This window comes from Candoia aspera, chromosome 2, assembly GCF_035149785.1.
Source record: "Candoia aspera isolate rCanAsp1 chromosome 2, rCanAsp1.hap2, whole genome shotgun sequence".
In the NCBI taxonomy this organism is placed as follows: Eukaryota; Metazoa; Chordata; class Lepidosauria; order Squamata; family Boidae; genus Candoia; species Candoia aspera.
In genome coordinates, this window is record NC_086154.1 from 56528392 (window position 1) to 56547439 (window position 19048).

At 37.0% G+C, this 19048-nt stretch overlaps 1 protein-coding gene across 1 annotated transcript in view; it reads left to right on the forward strand.

Annotated features, from left to right (window-relative positions):
* The window catches only part of STIMATE (STIM activating enhancer), a 59814-nt gene that overhangs the window by 22381 nt on the left and 18385 nt on the right, over positions 1-19048 (forward strand). The window contains exons 2-4 of the mRNA XM_063291882.1: positions 4582-4630; positions 5741-5836; positions 7572-7693. Of these exons, the coding sequence (XP_063147952.1) occupies positions 4582-4630; positions 5741-5836; positions 7572-7693 (267 nt within the window). The remainder of the gene's footprint in view (positions 1-4581; positions 4631-5740; positions 5837-7571; positions 7694-19048) is intronic.

Sequence of the window (19048 nt, forward strand, 5' to 3'; positions counted from 1 at the left end):
CTATCACTGATACCAAATGTGGAAAAAATGGTTTCATAAATTTGACTATCTGAAAAATCTACATATTCCACTAAACTTTTCACCAGTTGGCAGGATCTGACTTCCAGTCCTTCCTTATCCTGTATTATATGGTCATTTTATCTTAATCCTTCAAATTCTGTAGTATTTTATTTATAGAATAAATGATCAGAGGAAATGGTTTACAAGAAGGAAAATTCTAAAATTCTTGCTTACTTGTATAGAGTATTATAAGATTAGATGCTCTAAATAAATTGTGGACTGCTCTTTTAAGACCATGCTGTGTTTTGAGTTTGAAGTTATACCACGCTGGTGGACTCCAACTTGGGAAGAGTTGTGTTACAAAATTAAGTTATATAACTAATAAAACTCAAATGCCAACTGTGTGTTTTCCTTAAGTCCACCCTTGCTTTAACTCATTTCTCTCCTTTTCTTTCTTATTTTCCTCTTCCTCTTCCCTTTTTTCAGATGATCATTTTTGCCCTAAGATGGCATACCTTATTTTTGCGGCTTATTTATTTGTTTTGGATCCTTGGGATTTTCTGAGAGACTTACTCTGTATGAGTGGTGGTTATGCTTGACATCAAAGTTTTTTTTTTAAAAAAAGGCAGGAGAAAGTTGCCTAATCACATGACCAATGAGTTGTTCATGCCTGTTTAGGACCTCTATTGCTTTAGCTTGCTTCATTTGTCAGAAAGATAATGAAAGGCGTTGATTAAGATTGGTGTGAAGCAACATTGTGAAAAAAGTTATTAGTGGCTGCAGATGTCATTTCTAGGCCTGCCAGGCAGAATTCATTGCAGCATTGCAATTATCTACATTGTGATTTGGGAGGGCACAAGTTCTCCCTGAAAAATACAGATCTGAGAACTCCTAAAGGGATATAAATCGAAAGGCTAGAAAGGTTGCCTCAACAGATGTGAAGCTTTTAAAATTGGTTTGGGTTGAGCAAGCACTGCTAGATGTCCACTCACACTGGTATCGAGTAGGAAGGGAAAGCAGAGGATTTAATACCCTTTCAACATCAGGATTGTTCTTTTCCTTTTCCTAATATCAGTGGTAAAACAACAGCAGTCCCTCCATCTCCCCCTCCCCTTACTGCCACCTGAGTTCTGATGCAGCTATTAATAGGGCCCTGAAAGTATGTGCTGGGGAGTGAGGAGAGAAAAAGAAACATTCCCTCACTAAAAATCAGCCCCAGGGAGATAGAAGCCCATCCTCCAACAATGATCTATACAGGTGCGCACACACACCTGATTCCTTACAGGGGATGTTTTTCCCAAGTACGAGTTATTGGAGATACTGAATTGCACTGAGGAAAATTGGTCTAGGATGGCCAGTAGCCACCCATAGGTTCTGTAGTGCTGCATCCAGAGTCTGACCAAAACTCTATGGTGTCATGTTCACTGTTTCAATGTGCACTGTACATCGTAACGTTTCACATGCCATGGTGCTGACGCGCGTTTCTGTTGGGAGGGAGCTGCTGTGAAACCTTGTACCAAGCTCTGTATCTGTGTTCATTTCAACGGAATGTGTTTGGGTTATGTGCTCTGCTCAAGGACTTTTCCCGCGGACCATCAGAAGCTGTTAGGAGCACCCGGGATTGTGAGCCTGGGAAGATTCTATGGGGGGAGGGATCTCGTTTGTACCGAGGGTTTTTTAGTTTGCATTTGGCGTGCTTTTTCCATTCACAGCTTTCTTTGTGAACCTGCATACTATTCTTTAATAAATCAGGTACCTTTGTGATCCTGCTTACGAGTCTGATGGTGTTGAGAATAGGCAATCTTTACATATGGAGAAAAAGAGGGAGAAGTTCTAGATTAGACACTTAAAATATATTTAGATCAGAATGCATTTAGATGTATTCAGATGGAAAAGTCATTGGGACTGTTCTGCTTTACACTGAATCTATGAAAAATAAATCACAGCAAAAAATGGATTTCTTTTTATTCAGATTCTTCTAACCTCTTACAACAGGCAAATTGTAATGCTAACTAAAATACTGGCAGGAGACCAATATTACAATAATGCACATTTTCTAAGCTTGCAAGATTGGTCTGTTGCTATGATTAAAACCCTTTCAAACTTAAACTAGTTACGAAGCTTCTTAGATTCAGGAAAAATGTTTCAGAGTTTGCTGGCGGGTATTCTAAGCAATTCATTTTTTTCTTTCAAATATGAAGTGTATGGGAATAAGGAATAATAAGGCAAGAGGCTGAACCTAATACTTATATATTTAAACGTCTTTTTTTCCTGATAATAAGAATGCTTCAGTCATGATAAAAGTCAAGGTCAATCCTGTATTTGGTCTTGGTGGCAAGTAGATGACAGGACAATCAAGGTTACAAGAATTTGGATGATATAAGGGACAATCTGATAAATGCAAACGCAGCTGCGCGGGCAATCTGGGGTGCTTCAAGTTCGGCACATGTAACACCTTTGCTGCGCAAGCTGCATTGGGTTCCAGTTTGCTTCCAGGTCCAATTCAAGGTGTTGGTTATGACCTTTAAAGCCCTACATGGCATGGGTCCAGGTTACCTGAGGGACCGTCTCATCCCCACAACATCGACCCACCCCACCCGGTCATACAGAGAGGGCACGTTACGGACCCCGTCGATAAGAGAATTCCATCTGGTGGGGTCCAGGAAGCAGGCCTTCTCTGCAGTAGCTCCTGCCCTCTGGAACATCCTTCCCCTAGAGGTGAGACAAACCCCCTCGCCCCTGGACTTTCAAAGAAAACTAAAAACCTGGTTCTGCAAACATGCTTGGAGCAGGAATGGGAATAGCCACTCCTGGCAATGGCTAGCCCCTTAGAATGGCCCTTTGGTCTCACGGACTGATATAGAATTTTTTAGTCCATCTGGATTCTATCATATTTTATATTTTATATTTTTATTGTTTATTTATATTTATTGTTTTATAATTGTGTTGAATTTTAACTGGGTTTTTAGTGTAAATGCCCAAAGTCCCTCCTTTGGGAGGAGATGGGTGGTGATACAAATTTAATAAATAAATAAATAAAGCAAAATAAAATGGCTATATTATGGACTATCATTGTAAATATCAATCAAGAGGAATGGTCCATTTTGTATTGACTAGGAGGTGGTAGATGAATCCTCTACTTCCTTCCCATTCAAGATGTAAAAGGAAAGACCTGGAAGGAGATCTTCTGTAATTTTATTTAAATTTTCTTTTTCCTCATCCCCCCATGATTATATTTGTTCATAGGTTATCTTGCATTTTGTCAAACAGTTGAGCAAACCTTTGCATTTTCAGAATGCAGGTTTGATCTTCTGGAAAATGCAGTTTGAATTGCAGTATTCATCTTTATAGATATCATCTCTTCATGTATGTTTTTTCCATTTGTATCCAACCCAGTGAATTTACCATTTGCATTTCTGATTTACCTATGTGACTTTGTCTCCGTAATTCTTTTCTAAGAAACATGCTAAATGGAAACAACTTGGCTTATTTCTGGTTAATACTTGGCAAAATGTATGAAGTTGAATCACTGAATCCTGACTTTTGGTAGTTAAATAAATTGTCTCTTCAGTATTATTTCTGAGCTGGTGAAAAATAGCATTACAGCCCCTTTCCCTTTCTCCAGAGCCATGCAGCTGCAAAGTGGGTTGAGTGTTTCACACTTTTTTTTTTTTACTAGTTCAAGCATTAGCTTTAAAGGTTAAGTGCCAACAAGTTTACATTATTTGAAACAATAAGCACATTGCTTTTGTTTGCAGAGTTTTTCTTGTGACCTTCAATTGTATTTACTGCAAATTTGCTTTAAATAGTTTTCTTTAGTTGTTTTCAGTTGCATGAATTTCCTCATTTCTTTTAATAGAATGATTAATGTCAGCAATTTTGCCCTCCCCTAAATGAGCCATGGGACTGAATTTAAAGTGGTTATATTTATTGGATTGCAAATTGTAGGAGACAAGGGCAAAAGAAAGTATGTATTACTCAACAATAATATATCTGAGTTTAATTACTACAGAGAATCTTGGTACTGAGTACCATGTCATTTTACAAATATGTCCTTAAAAATATTAGACTGCAATCTGCAATAGTGGAATATAGCACGATGGCAGGCTCCCTTCTCTTGGTTCACCTGCCATTAGAAGTTTCTACACACGTTAGCTGCCTTCACACATTCATCACATTCCCAGAGAACCAACCTGTTAGCTTTGCATTCCTTTGCCTCAGGCATTTAGCCAAGGAAGCTTTGCTGATAAGGCACCTGCTTTAACAAACTGCTGAGATGGGAGGGGGGAACTAAGGAGTGAGAAACAGCCTGTCTGCGAGACAGGGAGGAGGGATGAGATCAGAGGAGGGAAAGAGTCACTTTGAATGTCTTCGCGCCAATTCCTTACTTGGAGCTTTGGCTACTATCCTGTGTTAATCAGATCCTCAATAAAGAATTCTTTAAGCTTCCTGATGGACTGTCTGAAGAATTTCTAAGTTGGGATCCTGGTACTGGGATCATCACACACGATTGCATATAGATTCCATCTGGGTGGAGGACTAGTTGATACAATCTACTAATTGTTGCTAATTTTCTTTCAGTGAAACGCTTCAGAGAACCAAAGCATGAAAGACGTCCTTGGAGAATTTGGTAAATGTCTACTGTTTTTGCAGGTTGGGAAAGATGTAATATGACAGATTTAATTACAGAACACGTAATATGGCAGACAATTATACACAGACAATGATTTCTATAAATATTAACTCTTCATTCTATATTTTGTAAAGGAGCAGATCCTGCCAAAGTGTTGGAGTAGCCAGTTATAGTTATCTATGAGTAATAGAAACTTAAGACAAAAGCAGCAGATCATGTTATTGGCAATATAGGTTCTGTTCTTTATTCAGCCATCTATCTGCAAGATTTTTTTTAAAAAATTGTCTTGCTTCCAAAAGGCAATTGAAACACCTATTATTTGTACCATGTTCAGGACTTGATGACCTTGGTATGGTTGACATGGGACTACCTAATACAGCCTGTCCAATATTCCCTGACTGAGGAAGGAGTATAAAGGATATGGGGGGCAGACTGCAATATGATGGTAATAACATGAAGTATGAAATTTGCAGTTTGCTTCAGTTGGTAACTAAGCTGTAGGTATAAATTAATGGTGATGACCTATAAAGACTCAGATGTTAGGACATTTTTGCAATATTAAAAGAGAAGCTTGTGGAGATACCTCTTAAATGAGCAGAAAGAAGCTGTCAGTTTTGAGAAATGAAGTCTACATCAGTAATCCATCAGTAATTTGTGGCAAACTCAGTACATTTGTTGGAAACAGGGTTTAATCTAACTCATTTGAGTTTGGCCTCTGTGTTCTAGAATAAGGAGAAGTGTATTGTATTAAAATGTTTAATTACTTGGCAATTGCTGTTATGGACTAATGATAATAGCCCTTTCACTCAATCAAGAAATTTGCAAGAATTTCAGAAGTGAATACTATTTAAAGATAAATTTGTCTTGATTCCAAAAGGCCATTAAAAGCTTTGCAAACTTCTGTATAAGTGTAATGCATTCTCACAGCTAAACCCGAAACTCCATACCTCTTCTTGCTTCTTATTCTAAAACAAAACTGTCTATAAGGTCAGCCAAGGTTGTTGATGAGAAGGCAGGCCTAGAAATTTAAATTATAATTAAATAATTAAATATATTAAAATATGCAGTTAAGTTTCAATGTGATCTCTAAAAACTTAATTTTTGTAGGTTTTTGGATACTTCCAAACAAGCCATAGGGATGATGTTCATCCATTTTGCCAATGTGTATTTATCAGACCTTACCGAAGAAGATCCCTGTTCACTGTAAGTGGAAAACAATCTTACTGAAGTTCAGCTAACAAGAATACCGAGATATGCACCGAGTTTTATTTTTCAAAAATAGCATAGGATGTTAGGTAATTGTTATCATAGGAGCACTGGCTAGACATGATTTGGGACCAGAAAAAAACTCTACCACTTCAATGCTGAAGAAAATAATACGTGATACTATGTGACTTGAATTTCTTTAATCCTCCTCATTTTCTTTTTTCTTTCTAATCTTTTGCTTTTTTAGTCATGGTGGGGAATTGAATGGTACCCTCTGGAAAGAGTTTTAGGGCTTTCGTCCCTGCTCCCCTGCTGTAGTACATAAAATCCTTTTTCCTTGTTAACCCAGAGCCAACTTTCCCTTCATCTCTCTGGGTGATGTTTTGAGCTACAGGAGCACTGCACTATTTAGTGTTAGGCTCAAGCTTATAAGTAGCATTGAGTTTTAAATAAATTTTACCTTAAAAGTATAGCAAATAGCTGGTACTCAGTTGTCAAAGTAGTTGGCCATTTTTAGCCAACCTTAGCTAATTTTGTAAAAGCTAAACAAGACCAGACCTGATTAGCTCTTGGATGGGGGTCCATCAAAAAATCCAAGGCTTGTAGGCTAGACTGAGAAATTGAAAAAAAAAAAAAAAATCCCAGATGAAGTTAGTGACAACTTGTGTCCCTACTTTTGTCAGGGAAACTTTATTGATGGGTCCATAAAATCACCCAGACTCATGGGAGATTTTACCATTTATATTTAGCCTGGCCTTCAAATCAAGTAGTTGATCAATATCTACATAATACAGAACGTCATCAGGCTATTGCTTTGATGCCGTAATTGATGAATAAATTACTATTAAAATTATTCCATTGTCAATATGGACATATACCACAAAAATGGACTAATATGCAATCAACTGTGCAGTAACTGCGCACTTTTGTATTAGCTGAAGCAACAGTGACCTCTGCTGGCCTCTTATGTAATAGCTCAAATTATTCTAGCTACAGTCTTGCTCTTAGGCTTTCATACCCTAATAACATAGTTGTTGTTGTTTTTAATGTAAAACATTGCTTATTTTTCCTCTGCGCTGCATTTTGTGTACCAAAGCATCTACATATTAATTAAACAGGATTTTCTATTGTTGCATTTTTAAACTGCTGTTTATCCAAGTTGCTCAGGGTGGTGCACAGTTTCCTTTCCAATTTTTACTCATGCAGTTGCTCCATGTGGTACGTTATCTAATCAGCTTTATGGCTGAGCAGAGTTTTGAATCTGGGTTGTGCTGGTCCTTCTGCAACATGCTAATTACTGTGTCACACTTTGTGTGTGTCCATGGTATGCTAGCATTAAAAACTACATTTAAAAAGTATTACTGCCTCTGCTTTAAATGTAACAGAGAATAATATCTGTGTGTATATTAGAAGTTACAGTTTTTATATTAAAGGAAAAAAGCTCAGATTAACTTCCTTTTTCAGTTAGGCCATTTCCGTCTCTGTGGTTTTTGCTGTATCAGTTTTGTAACTTTATGAACTATATATTAAAAATCCTTGGTAGCTGATTCTTCTATTAGAGCAGTTTGAATGAGCTGAACGAATAATATGCTGTAGAAGATTATATTCTAATTCTATACTAAAACTGAAGCTGAAAATGAATGATGATAGATGGGGATTTCAGTAACCAAAGCTACACAATTTTAAGAAAAATCAGTCTTCAAATTTGTGTGTGCTTTTCTCATCCCTTCAGATACCTTATCAACTTTCTGCTAGATGCCACCTTAGGAATGCTGCTAATTTATGCTGGTGTCCGAGCTGTAAGCAGTGTTGTTGAACGGCAGCAATGGGAATCTCTTCGTTTTGGCGAATATGGTAAAAACTTTTATTACTCTTTGAAATAACTCTTTAGGTGGCATGCTGTTCCAAATATAGGGGTGGCAATCATTTCTGTAATTGGTACTTTGAGCTACAGGTGTTTGAGCACTATAAATGGCCAGATCTTAAAATACATGAAATTCCAAACATTCTTGGTAGGAATACATCTTTATGCATTGTCCAAGTCTGATGGGCTAGTGCAATTATTTTTGTTTTAATTTCTAGTTTTGAAACTTGAGGACTTTATCAGATACTTCTTTCTTTTTCTTCTCCACTCTCTGATGAATGCTGACAGCAGTAATAATAATACCGTCACTATATGTGGTATAAAAAGAGCACGTTTCAGGGTGATATGAACCTCCATCTTTTTCCTTTATTTCAGCATTAAAAATATTTTAAGGTCTAACCATAAATCTAAATAGAATTCTTTATTAGCCATCTCCAGAATACCCTTGCAAGCTGCCAAAGGTTAAAGTAATATGTGTGTTTCCCAGCCAAATTGCTAACCTTGAGCTTATGCATATTTCTGCCCCACTCACTGGGTAAAGGTAAGATCTCATTTGGTATAAAACTAAATCAGTATGAATGAGGATGGTGACTGTTTGGTGAACATACCCTTAGAAAAAAAACCTCTGTTTAGAATACGTGGTTTAAGTATAGGTAGTCCTCATTTAGCAGCCATAGTTGGGACCGACAACTCCATTGCTAAGTGAAGTGGTCACTAAGTGGGAAATTATGTGACCACAACTGTGCTTCCCAGCTTAAAACTGACAAGACTAATCAGTTTCACCCCTTTGGCTTTTGTTTGCCTCCTAACCACTCCCCTGCCCTTTGGGATGCTCATCCCGGTGCTGGGATAATTAGCAAGAAGGGAATTAATGTTTGTATTTATAGTCATTGGAGAGGAAGGGATTGCAAGAGAGCAAGCAGGCACACAATGGGGAATACACATCAAAATCAATGCGCTGGCACCAGCAGCTGTGAGCGCAATACACAAACAGCCTGGTATGTTCCCCATTGTGTGTCTGCTTACTCTCTTGTAATCCCTTCCTCTCCAATCTCTCTGCTCTGCAGGGTGGGGGGAGAAAAATAACAGGTCAGGCATAAGACAATGCATACTGACTGTAATGGTGATCATGTGACTGAGGGATGCTGTGAAGGCCATAAATGTGGGCATTGGCTATAAAGTTATTTTTTCAGCACCATCGTAACTTTGAACAGGCATTTAACGAGGCAGTCGGTAAGCGAGGTCTACCTGTATAAGTCTGTCCATTCATATCTGTGACAAAGAAATGGATTAAAGGTATGACTGATGTGATAGTCTGCAGTGAGAGAATTAGTGAAAGATACAAAGGTGTGAGAGATTCTGCATATGGGACAGACTGTTATTTGGTAGTGAGAGAGGATCTTGGGAAAAAATGGGCATGGAAAAAAAGGAAAGAAGTGAAAGAAGCTAAAGTGAAACAATTGCAGGAAGAAAAGTGCAAGTCCTGTATAAACAAGTACTAGCCGGATAACCTCTCAACAGAACAAATAGAAAGTAGATATAAAGAAGGAAAATGTGGAAGCTGTTTTGAATAGAGTGAAAAGCATTATGTTAGAGAGTGGCACAGAAGTGTGTAGAGTTATGCTGATGGGAAGTATGAAAAAGGATGCTTTTGGAATGATGAAATGGAAAAGGCTGTGGATGGGAAAAGTGCATTCAAGGAAATTACTGCAGAAATGAGGATGAGTAAAAGATATTGTATAATATGTACAAAGAGAAAAAGGTGTTTGCAAAGAACACAGCTAAAAAGAGCAAGGATTAAAAGAGACAAATTGCAGAGTGATTTTATTTGATGGAAATAAAGAATTATTTTGGAAATGGGTAAAGAAAGTTAAACAAGGAGCGCCTACCAGATTGAATGGAATCAAAAATAAAAGTGATTAAATGATTCGGGATAAATCTGAAATGAGGGATTGCTGGAAAGAGTATTTTATAGATTTATATGGGACTTATAATATGTCAAAAGTAGAATTGAAAAAAATAGTATAAATTATAGAATACATAGGAAAAAATTATGAAGAGAAAGTAAATCAGTGACAATGTTAAAAAAAAGTTAAGACTGAAGATGTGGATGGCATTACTGGAGAAACATTAAAAGTTGGATGTGGTTTGCATATGGAATGGCTTTGCAGCTTGTTCAATAAGTGTATGAAGATTGCATCTGTGCCAGAAGAATTCCAACAACAATTCCAATAACAATAATTGCAAAAGCTATGGGGAATTGATTTGTGTCGGTGGGAAGCTGTCTGATCAAAAACATAAAAGGTGGCAGCAAAATATAGGAAGTGCAGTGTGGCTTTATTCTGGGCAGAGGGTGTAGGGACCACATTTTTGTTCTTCAGCAGGTTATTGGGAAATGTATGAATGGGAGAGAGAAAATTGGTTGTATGTTTGTTGATCTAGAGAAAGTAAGTAGTCTTGAAGTATGTGTGACAATGAATGGAATGCTGAGCAATGGACAGACACTGAGAAGGCAGACAAGGATATGCGAAGTTCCCTTGGTTTAACATGTTTATGGATAAATGTATAAGGAGTGCCGATGTTGATGTTCGAGGTGTATTGATTGGGGACGGGAGGGTGTGCGTACTGTTGTGTGCTAATGATGTGCTGTTGGCTGGAAATCCAAACGACTTGCAGTAAATGTTGATAGATTGTATGATATAAAAAAGGAGCATGAATCTGAAAATTTATGTATTAAATACCAAGGTAATTGTGATTGACAGGGAAAATGGAATGAACGATTGCCATTTATACATAAATGGTGAAAAACTAGAATAAGTATATGAATTTGTGTACCTTGCCAGGATGTTAATTAAAAATGGGAAAATGGATAGAGAAATTTTAAGATGTGCAAATATTGGTAGAAAAGTAGTGAGTAGTATGTGGTCTATTGCGAAGAATTAATCAAAAGAAGCAAATTTGTTGTTTATTACATGGAAGTGAGAGCTGATGATGTCATTTAAGATGAAAATGAGAAACAAGGTGAATGAAGGTGGAATGGCTTATTTAAAAAGTGCTGTGGAAAAAGAGGAGGAGGAGGAAGATAGTGTCAATAATGAATGGATACTGAATGAATGCATTATAGACAGAACTAAGTGACTCGGACAGAAGAAATTGGTTGTAGCAGTTTGGTTGGAGAAAAAAATGAGGATCACATTGCAAAACTCTTAGCCCTTCAGGGTAGGCGAGGTCAAGAAATATATATGCACAGCAGGGATTCCAGGAATGCTCTTTATTGTAGCAAGGTGGAATAACAAAATCTTGAACGCCTGCCTGAGTTTCTCTCCGTCCCATCTTATGCCAAGTAGAATCAGGGTGGGCTTATTTGAATGTCTCTCTCACACTTGCAGTCTTTTCTGCAGGTCCTCCTTTAACAGCCCACTCCTTTCTTCCCTATCTTCAAGGTGAGCTCTAAATTCCTTTCAGAGACAAACGTATGAAGGAAGAGTGACTGTGTTGAGAAGATGGGGAAGACTGTGGTTGGATGGCAATGAATGAGATCCACAAAGAAAGAGAGGTGAGACATTTAAAGAATAAAGAGCAATGTATGAAGTGGTGTATGAATGTGGTGGCAACATGGATGGTTTGTAAGGATAAGAAGGTAAAATGAAGTGTATTGAACTGAGTTGATATACAATAGGTTTAACTCTGTTTCCGTTTCTTATTTCATATCTTTATGGCTTACCATTTTGTTTCTGTGCTTTGCATAACATTGCAAAGGGGAATAGCACAATCCATATACAGTGGATATAAAAAGTCTACACGCCCCTGTTAAAATGCCACGTTTTTGAGATGTAAAAAGTCAGACCAAGATAAATCACTTCAGAATTTTTTCCACCTTTACTATAACATGTAAGCTGCACAATTGAAAGACAAACTGAAATCTTTTAGGGAGAAAAAATAAAAATTAAAAAACTAGAATATCGTGGTTGCATAAGTGTGCACACCCTTAAACTAATACTATGTTGAAGCACCTATTGATTTCACGACAGCATTCAGTCTTTTGGGGTAGGAGTCTCTCAGCATGGCACATCTTGCCTTGGGAATCTTTGCCCACTCGTCCTTGCAGAAGCGCTCCAGATCTGTCAGATTGTGAGGGCATCTCCTGTGCACAGCCCTCTTCAGGTCACCCCACAGATTTTCAACTGGATTCAGGTCTGGGCTCTGGCTGGGCCATTCCAAAACTTCGATCTTCTTCTGGTGAAGCCATTCTTTTGTTGATTTGGAGGTATGCTTTGGGTCGTTGTCATGTTGAAAGGTGACATTCCTCTTCATCTTCAGCATTTTGGCAGAGGCCTGAAGGTTTTGTGCCAAAATTGACTGATATGTGGAGCTGTTCATAATTCCCTTCATCTTGACTAAAGCCCCAGTTCCAGCTGAAGAAAAGCAGCCCCAAGGCATAATGCTGCCACCACCATGCTTCACTGTGGGCATGGTGTACTTTTGGTGATGCGCAGTGTTGTTTATGCGCCAAACATACTTTTTGGAATGATGGCCAGAAAGTTCAACCTTGGTCTCATCAGACCATAACACATTTTCCCACATGCTTTTGTCAGACTTGATGAAGGTTTTTGCAAAATGTAGCCGGGCTTGGATGTTTTTCTTGAACTTTTTTCCTAGAAGACAATTTCAAAGAATATTCAGGAGAATATTAGTCATGATAACTATATGTTACCTCCAATGTCATAGGGAATATTTCTTTCATTTGCTGAGGAACATGAGAAAAGGAGTCTTACTGTGCTACTTTCCATGGACATCTGGCCGGTGAATGTGAAAACAGGATGCTAGAACAATCCAAGATGACTCTTGAGTTCATACAATGTTAATTGCATTTTTCTCTTTTCTTGAACATACTCCAGCTATTGTATAGAAAGTTGGCTATTGAATATATTCATTGTTTGGGTTTTCCATACAAGTATAAAACAGTGAAAAGAACAAGGGTAGGGTAGAACATTAGGAATCCTATGGGAATTTGGCCTTAATGACCTGAATGTTATATCTAACCTCTGTGCATTCACATTGAACAGTCCTACTCTGAAAATATGGGGGTAGGGAATCCAATTAAATTCAGCAAAGCTTTCATTACTCCAATAGTACAGTATGGTTTCCTGTACAGGATAAGGGATACTGCCAGTAACTGAACCCTGTTTATTTTAAAGTAGAAGAGAATTTTATGTTTTTCTGAAATAGACCAATCACAAAGATCTTTTTAAAGCAAGCTAGAAATAGTTTTATGCAGTCCATCAAAACAGCTTTTTCTCAAAATGACAAGCTCTAAACAATAATGATTTTTAGCAGCACCATATATTCAGGCAACTGCATTTTATACTTGCCAAGAGGGGAACCTTGTTAGGCTTTCGCAGCCAAAAAATAATGATGAAAAAGTGTTGTGTAGCATTTTAAAAGCTAATAAATTTATTATTCTAAAAGTATTAGAACACATTTAGTAGCAGTGAAGTTACAAGATGAAAATTCAGTTGAAATGCTATTTACAGCCAAAACATTTATTTTTGTTGCTTTCTATCTCAGCCTTCCTATCTATTGTTTAATTGTTACTAGTTGCCCTGAATGGTGGTTGTACATCAGAAAAACAAGATATAAAATTTTATATAAATTAAATAACGCTCTTATTTTATTTACACTTACATCAAACACTGGAATGTGGTTGTCTTATAATTTAATAAAATACGTTTTTACAAATACAGAATAGATTTTTTTTTTTTAAAAAAAGTGGCGATCTTCAATTTGATAACTTAAAAGAGAATAGTAGCCAAGTAGCCAACTTCACCTGTTAACTTTCTACTGTTGTGCTGTGTTCTATTTCCTTGGCTTGAATTAGGGGTGATGTTATCTGCGAATCTCTCTCCTGACACCTAATGCTATTCTAGCTGCCCTCGTGGTGTGGTGATTGGGGAGGAGACTGAACGGCTAACACACAGGCTGATAGTGATGTGCTGTGCCTCTCCTCATCTTTTCTGGTAGGAAGAGATCTCAGTAGGGGCCTCTGTAAGGTTGTAACACTGGAGGATTGGGGTGAGTCATCCCAGGAGAGAGCACAGGGAGGGACTGGTACCTCACTGAATCTTCTTTGCAAGGCAGAAATACAGAAACAATCTGAACGTGTCAAATACAAGTAGGGCTGGGTCTGAAATACTGGTTTTCCTAATGCCAGCTACATGAATTATCTGACAAAATTATGTAAAATGATAGCATTGTGTAGGTCAAGAGAAGAGCCTGAAACAAGTTGGTGCTCAGTGAAGAGGAATTTTTTTGTGTGTATAACTAGTAAAACGAACATTTACTTTTCTCTACATTAATGTAATAAAACACCCTTGACCTTCCTTGTATTTTCAGATGGTTTGTCGCCTATGAGCTCATCTGTTTTCCTGGACCTAGTACTTGATCCCTAGTGATTCGGTGTTTGTTGTTATTTCTGGACAATAACTCATTTCTTAGACTGAAAGCCTCTCTGTATATAGATTTCATTTCCAGTCTCTCAAGAAGACAGTTGACATCAGAACATATGCAAGATATTATGGCAGATTAAGTTGCACTTGGGCAGGCTGTGTCAGGTGTTTGGGCTTCTGGAGAAATGCTACTCTTTTAATTGTGTGGAAGATTATTTTAAAACATGACAACTAGCTGAATTGAACATGCATGCTTGTGGCATATTACCAATTATATTTTGGTTCATTGTAGATGCAATTCTGTGGGGGTTATGCAGATCAAGAACAGGCTAAAGCATTTACATTTTCTCTTTTCCTACCCAAATTTTTCCCTCTCTTAACAGCTCAATCATACCATGACATAATATTCCATTTTTACTACAGTTAACCTGTTGATTTACTTGGATTTGAAATGGATCCACCAATATTGGTTAGGATCAGTAATGGTATCACAGACTCTGGGAGATGGCTGCATACAATCCTCTGACTCTCTCTCAAACTCAAGAGCATGCTTAAAAGAGAGGGGGAGTGTCATTTCTTTTCTTAATAGCCCACACTGATCCTCTGAAGTAAAAAGCAGTTCTGTAATCCAGTTTCTCTAGTCTATTGTTAGTCAGTGGAGGTGTTAGTAGCCACTTCATTTGCGCTGTGCAGAATAGTATATCTTATAAACAGTCAGCCTATTATAAAATTGAACAGATTAAACATCAATTCCTGTGCATTAGTTGGGAGGTCTCACCTTGCATTTCTTGGCTTTCAATCTTAGGAATTGATTTGTAAGCCTTTCCTCCTATTCCTACTTGAAGAGCAAACTTTATGTTCATTGCTTTTATACTGCTCTCTCACAGATAAGTTCCATCCAGTTTTGCATATTTTTGCAAGAGGAAAGATGGGTAGGCATACAAGTGTGGAGTTTCTGGCCTGATGGAGTTCAGTGTGATGAACTTAATCTTTGCCTCGGCTTTCCAGCCTATTTAACACAACATTAGTCTGGTAGGGGAATCCCAGCACCAAGAGGAACATGTATTACAGAAAGAGAAAAGGACTTTTAGTATTAACCATGCTTACAATTTTAAAAAGTGGGATTGGTGTGCAAATATTGAATTAATAATTGATTTTGGCTTTTTCGTACTTCTCTAACCACTGTAATAAACTTCAGTGTGCCTTACAAATATTTCTGCTGCGTGTGCCAGAGACATGCAGCAGAAATAAACAGAAGGGAAAGAGTAACAGAACACAGTTACTGAGATTTGGTTTCACAGACTCATCTTTAAGCTTCACTTCTCCCAAAGTAAAGAAAAGAAATTTGTTTCTTCTGTTTTACTGAAATCTGAAATTCTTGTACTTCATCAGATGTGCTTTTGGGCACATGAAATTAAGGCAGGCTGAAGATAAAAAATGGATAACAGAGAAAGAGATGTGAAACTTGTTTGTCTCTTCCTTACATAGAAGCAATTTCCACGTAGGAGTTCTGTAATGTGTGAATTATCTTTAAGTTTCAAAAGCTGGGAACTGTTTGTTTTGCATGTTTTCAGTGACAGGATATACTCCAGAAGTTGGTTTACATCCTGTTCCAGTCCATACTTTTTGGAAATTAGTCCCATTGAGTTCGGTGGAATTACTACCAGGAAGTTACATGAAGTATTGCAGCTTTAATTTAACGATCAGTCATTTCTACAAAAATGATAACACGAAACATAGCTCCAGTCTGTGTCACTGCCCAGAGGGTGAAAAGCAAAGGGCAGCACCTGCTATAAAGACAGTGATGTGCACCCATTTGTACACAATCTGCCTGACAGTGGACTGGTGGAGTCCAAACTCTTTTCCAGCCTGGTAAGCATCAACAGCTGTTCTTGGAGATCCTCAGAAATCTCCTTTGTTCAAGCCATGACGCACTTCTACATACCTATGTTGTCAAGATCAGACTTCGATAGTGAATACCCAGAATCCTGTTCTTTAAATAGGGCAGGACCTCCCACAGTCACCCCGATTAATTATCATCCCATTGATTGAAACACCTGATTCTAACTTCCCCTTCAAATGAACTGATAATCCTAGAGGTTCACATACTTTTGCCAAACAATAAGCTTTGGATCATTGTCAGTCAATAAATGAACGAGTATAATGGTTTTGACACATTTGTTTAACTGGTTTCTCTTTTTCTAGCTTTAGGGCTTGTATGAAAAACACATGTTTTAGGTCCTATTGATGCAGAAATATTGAAAACTCAAAAGTGTTCACAAACATTTAAGCACCATTGTATGTGCAGAAATGTATCTGATTTATAAATTAAATCTTATACTTAAGCAAAAGTTACTAATAGTTAAATGTACAAAATATTCCTAAATCCATGTTTCAAGCATCTGTTAAAAATGGTCCTGTTTTATTCCTTGTTTAAGTTAATGCTTTGTAATTAACTTTTACCTGACAGTCTAAATAGGTTTAGAAATGTAACTGAAAATACATGGTTATTTACTAACTTTTATCAGAAATTGTTGGAATGCTTAAGTATTATATAGCACAGATATAAATATTATAAACATCAAGACTAGCTAGTAAAATATCTGGAGAATGTCTTTTAAAGCCTCTCCAGAAAAGGAAATGGCTGAGGTCCATTTTCCATTACAGCTGTTTAAATGTATTTGATTTTCCATTGCTTAGTTCTCAGACTGAGCTGTAAGTCTGTATTTGAAGTGTCTTAGAAAAAAGATAACATTTCTTCAACACTGGCTGATGTCTAGATCTGATGTCATTGCACATTAATCAATATATAGCAATTTGCAGGCTTTTAAATTTTCTCTTGTTGCTGGTACCTCGTTGCTTGTTCTAATTCTTCTCCATGTAACCAGAGCCCTCAGCCAGATTTTATTTACATTTCATTTTGTAGTTTAGGCAACACAATCCTTTCTCCAGAAAAATAGTTTTTATTGTTCAGTGATTAAAATCTCCAAAGAATTCTACAGTGGTTTCAGCTAATTTTTAAAATCAAATTACAATTCAGCAATCTTATTCAGGGTAGCAAATTCATTTGAAGACATAGACAAAAACAAAGAGTGCGATCTTAAATGGAATTACAAAACTTCTAAGAAGTTCAAGAATATTCAAGAAGTTGTATTCAAAAAGAAGTCTTATTCAAATATTAAGATAAGCTTTGAATAGCCAGAACTAACTTAGACAGTCACTATGAATTTATAAAGATCAAATAAGCCACATCAGTCTTGATGTAAATCAGATGTGGCATAGTTTAAGTATTTTAATAATTAATTTGAAATAAATATACAATTGATGTCACTCCATCTTCAAAAGTGAAGGAAATCTTATGGATAATTACATAAGGCACAAGAATTGTCCTTCTGACCATATAAAAATCAATTCAATCTCATGTTCAGTTTGCTACATTTAATCTACCAGATGCCTGTAGGCAGCCTATAAGCAATATATCCTTCATTGTTGCTCTGCAACAGTTGGTAGGTTGCCTTCCATCCCTGAAATTAACACTCATTACCACTACCACCACTGATAGTCTTATTCTCTGCTCCCTTTTTAAAGACCTTCAAGGATGGCAGCCATTGCCACATCTTGGTCTTCTATATGTTTGACTTCTACTTTATTACTTTTTGCCAGCAGCACTGTTTGAAGAAAACACTACAGAATTCTCACATTATTCTAAGCCATGGTTTTTTATGTTGAAGTTCACATTTTAATTAGTTCACGTATTCATTCACATGTTTTGTGTGTGAACTAAGATGACAACAGGTTATTTGATAAACCAACATTTTTGAATTTTTTATTATAAGCAAAAAAGAAAAAGTCCCCTCATCCACACAAACAGCTTACATTTCTTAAATTGTATTTACTTTGCTCATATGCCATCCATTTCTAGGTGGCTAAAATTTTCAACATAAAATAAGCCCCCAAACATTTCAGGAAAAAACAAAACAAAACAAAATAAAAAACTATAAAACCCCAAGAAATAGAAAAATCGTGTACCCGTGAACTCCATTTTCAGTCATGATACTGTGCAGTCTTCGACATTTTCCTAGAGCCCTGGAGGGACACAGCTGACTCAGTTTCTGCCAGGAAGAGTTTCCAAACAGTGGGAGCGGCTACTGAAAATGCCTACTTCCAAGGCCCCATCAGGGAACAGTCCCTCACTCCTGGAGGGAGATGACCCATAATGTACAGCATGTCTCCTTCTAGCCTTATGGTGTAACTTGCTTTGCAACCATAAAAGGATGAAAAAACTATTTCTGTTGTCCTGTTCTTACTTCCATAAGCATATCCAAACACATGAGTCTTCTAGAACAAAATGAATAAATGAAATAACATATATTTAACAAATTATGGTATTCTTTTTATTAACTCAATTTTTAATAATTGTTTTATTGTATTGAAGTCCTATTAATTGGATCCCACACTACTGTGAATGGTGTGTTCGAGAGCCACTTCGTGTTAGTTGGTTGAGAACAGTATTATTACTTAATACACATTGTAGTTATATTGTACTTTAATTTCTGTTATCTACCCAGATTTGCATTGGCAAGATAGGTGGCTGTATAAATTGAAATAAATAAACAAACAAGGCGTTCCAGATGGAAAAATAGTATTTCTACTTTTGTGTTGTTCAGATTTAATTTCTGCACTCATGAAACAAATGTATACAAAATTATTCAACCACATGCACACTCACAAAGACTAAATAAACACTATCCCTTAAGACATGTATAAACAGAAAGTAGATCTGGATTTTCTAGTATGTCTTTGAGTGATTTTACAGTGACTTGGCAAACATTTTTATTCCCAGTTGTTTAACAACAGAAGCAGCAAAGTGATTCCTGCTCATACTTAATTATCTGAAAT